General features: G+C 42.5%; 1 protein-coding gene across 2 annotated transcripts in view; it reads right to left on the bottom strand.

The window, feature by feature from the left end:
• asb5a (ankyrin repeat and SOCS box containing 5a) overlaps positions 1-1,952 on the bottom strand; it is a 12,372-nt gene extending 10,420 nt beyond the window's left edge. Inside the window, exon 1 of one of the 2 annotated variants that reach the window (XM_080773775.1) lies at positions 1,651-1,952. In XM_080773775.1, the coding sequence (XP_080629901.1) occupies positions 1,651-1,843 (193 nt within the window). In that variant the 5' untranslated portion in view covers positions 1,844-1,952. Of the gene's footprint in view, positions 1-841; positions 1,201-1,650 lie in introns of those variants that run through there. The other variant, XM_080773776.1, reaches the window with a different exon arrangement.
• Between the last annotated feature and the right edge of the window lie 380 nt (positions 1,953-2,332).

Genomic DNA, 2,332 nt, shown 5'->3' with positions numbered 1-2,332 from the left:
TCTCCTACACTGTCCCCCTCTCAGCTTTCCAACTGTCTGTCTCTCCTACACTGTCCCCCTCTCAGCTTTCCAACTGTCTCTCTCCTACACTGTCCCCCTCTCAGCTTTCCAACTGTCTGTCTCTCCTACACTATCCCCCTCTCAGCTTTCCAACTGTCTGTCTCTCCTACACTGTCCCCCTCTCAGCTTTCTAACTGTCTGTCTCTCCTACACTGTCCCCCTCTCAGCTTTCCAACTGTCTGTCTCTCCTACACTGTCCCCCTCTCAGCTTTCCATCTGTCTGTCTCTCCTACACTGCCTCCCTCTCAGCTTTCCAACTATCTGTCTCTCTTACACTGCCTCCCTCTCAGCTTTCTGGATGTCTCTCCTACACTGCCTCCCTCTCAGCTTTCCAACTATCTGTCTCTCTTACACTGCCTCCCTCTCAGCTTTCTGGATGTCTCTCCTACACAGACTCAGCTTTCATACTAGGAAGAAGATAAGTAAAGTAATGGAAGTAGTGTGTCACATTAGTTTATATAGACATTCACAGGAAGGTATATAGACAGTGATGTATTAGTTTTTCAGTGACTGACCACTATCTCGGCACATTATGTTATAGCCTGTTGGAACACTGTCCACATGCTCTTTGTGAGCTAAGTTTGATTCCAACTCCTGTTACATCTACCATGTGTCTCTATACTCTTCTATCTAGAAATATTTAACACATGTGTGACTAGTTACACTCATTTTGTACGACATACAATCAAGACAAACTTTATAGTATTAATTTGCAAATGCTATTGGTGTGATGCAAATAATTATGGTAGAGTGTATGATAAACATCACGGATAAAACACACCTGGGTCGATGTCCATAATCACACCGTATGCATTCCACACAGCTTTATCATCATCTTCTTCCATACCTCTCAGTTAATATACAGAAACCAAACCAGCTCAATTTCCTCTGTTCGGTTCATGCCATTGCATTCATGCAGTCTGTTTTGCTCGATAATGACTGATGTCAGTTTGGGATGAGATCAGACGGCAGCTCCAGACATCAAACACAGTTTGAGGAACGAGGGAGGTCTGAACTAAAAGAGCGTGCCTAATGCCCTCAACCGACCTCATTAGTATTCTGTAGAGTTTCTATTTTGAATTATTCTGCTCTCTTCTGCTCCCTGGATCTCCCCGGAAAATGTCCATAAACTGCCCGACCCTGACACAACAGTGTTTTGGCTCTTTGGGGTGGGTGGGGGGCGTGTGTGTGTGTGTGTGTGTGTGTGTGTGTGTGTGTTTTGAGGTGCAGCTGAGAATGGAAAGTAGGCCGCTGAGGGGGTGGGGGGTGGTTTCATAACCCTGTTCTATTAATATATTGGAGAGGAAAGAAACGCAGCTGACTGGTTCTCAGTTGAGTTGTTAGTTCACTCTTAAAGTTAAATGAACACAGAGGATAATAGGCGGTATATATGTGTGGGCAAATCTGTACCGATACAGTAACATCACAGTGATTATTCACTGAAGCCCACACTTAAATGAGATGCATGTCATATGTTTCAGATAGTTTCAGCAATATATTTTCATGTTAAATATTCTTTTTGGCATATTGTAGGAGTATGTCTTAACTTCGATACCTCCACCTGTCAGTTGGTGTTGCATATATACTCACTGTGTTGTTGACCATAGTCATAGAACTCTGCAGATATTCTGGCTGCCTCTTTACGGTTCCCTCTGACCACATAGAAGTGCGTGAGCAAGTTCAGGGAGATCTTTACGAAGAGTTTGAAACAGAACAGAGCAAAGATGCTCAGATAAACATTACACAGATGCTTCCTGTAGAATTCTTCATTTGCGTCTGGCATTTTAACCCCCAATACTTTACAGTCAGCGAGGTAGGGGTCAGATACTCCAAATGCACTTTCTTGTAGTCTACTATTAGCAGTCTAGTTTTTGTTTCCTCCTAGTCCCTGACTGAAGCTGTCAAGTGAGCCAGCTAAGCGACAGAACGGACAGGAAAGATATGGATTTCACATTCAAAATAAAAGTTTTTGACCTCTTGGAATGTTGGATAGTAATTCAATTACTTAATTGGATAGTAATTAAATTGTGTATTTATTTTAATGCTGTTCATACTGTACTGCACTGATGGAACATTAGCCAAAAATATCAGATCTATACGCATTGTGTTGGGCCGTGTTGTGAGCTTGTAGATCTGCTGTTTCTGGCAAAGAGAGAGCCACAAGCAACTCAACTATAATACTATCTGGCTGCCATCTTAGTTGCAATAACCACCCTTGACAGCCCATTCATCCAAAAAGAAAAGTCATATCTCATCTAAATAATAATTCAGC

Source organism: Protomyctophum bolini (genome assembly GCF_963924005.1).
Source record: "Protomyctophum bolini genome assembly, chromosome: 10".
Classification (NCBI taxonomy): Eukaryota; Metazoa; Chordata; class Actinopteri; order Myctophiformes; family Myctophidae; genus Protomyctophum; species Protomyctophum bolini.
The sequence above is the reverse complement of the archived record's forward strand: the minus strand, read 5'-3'. Positions and strand labels throughout refer to the sequence as shown.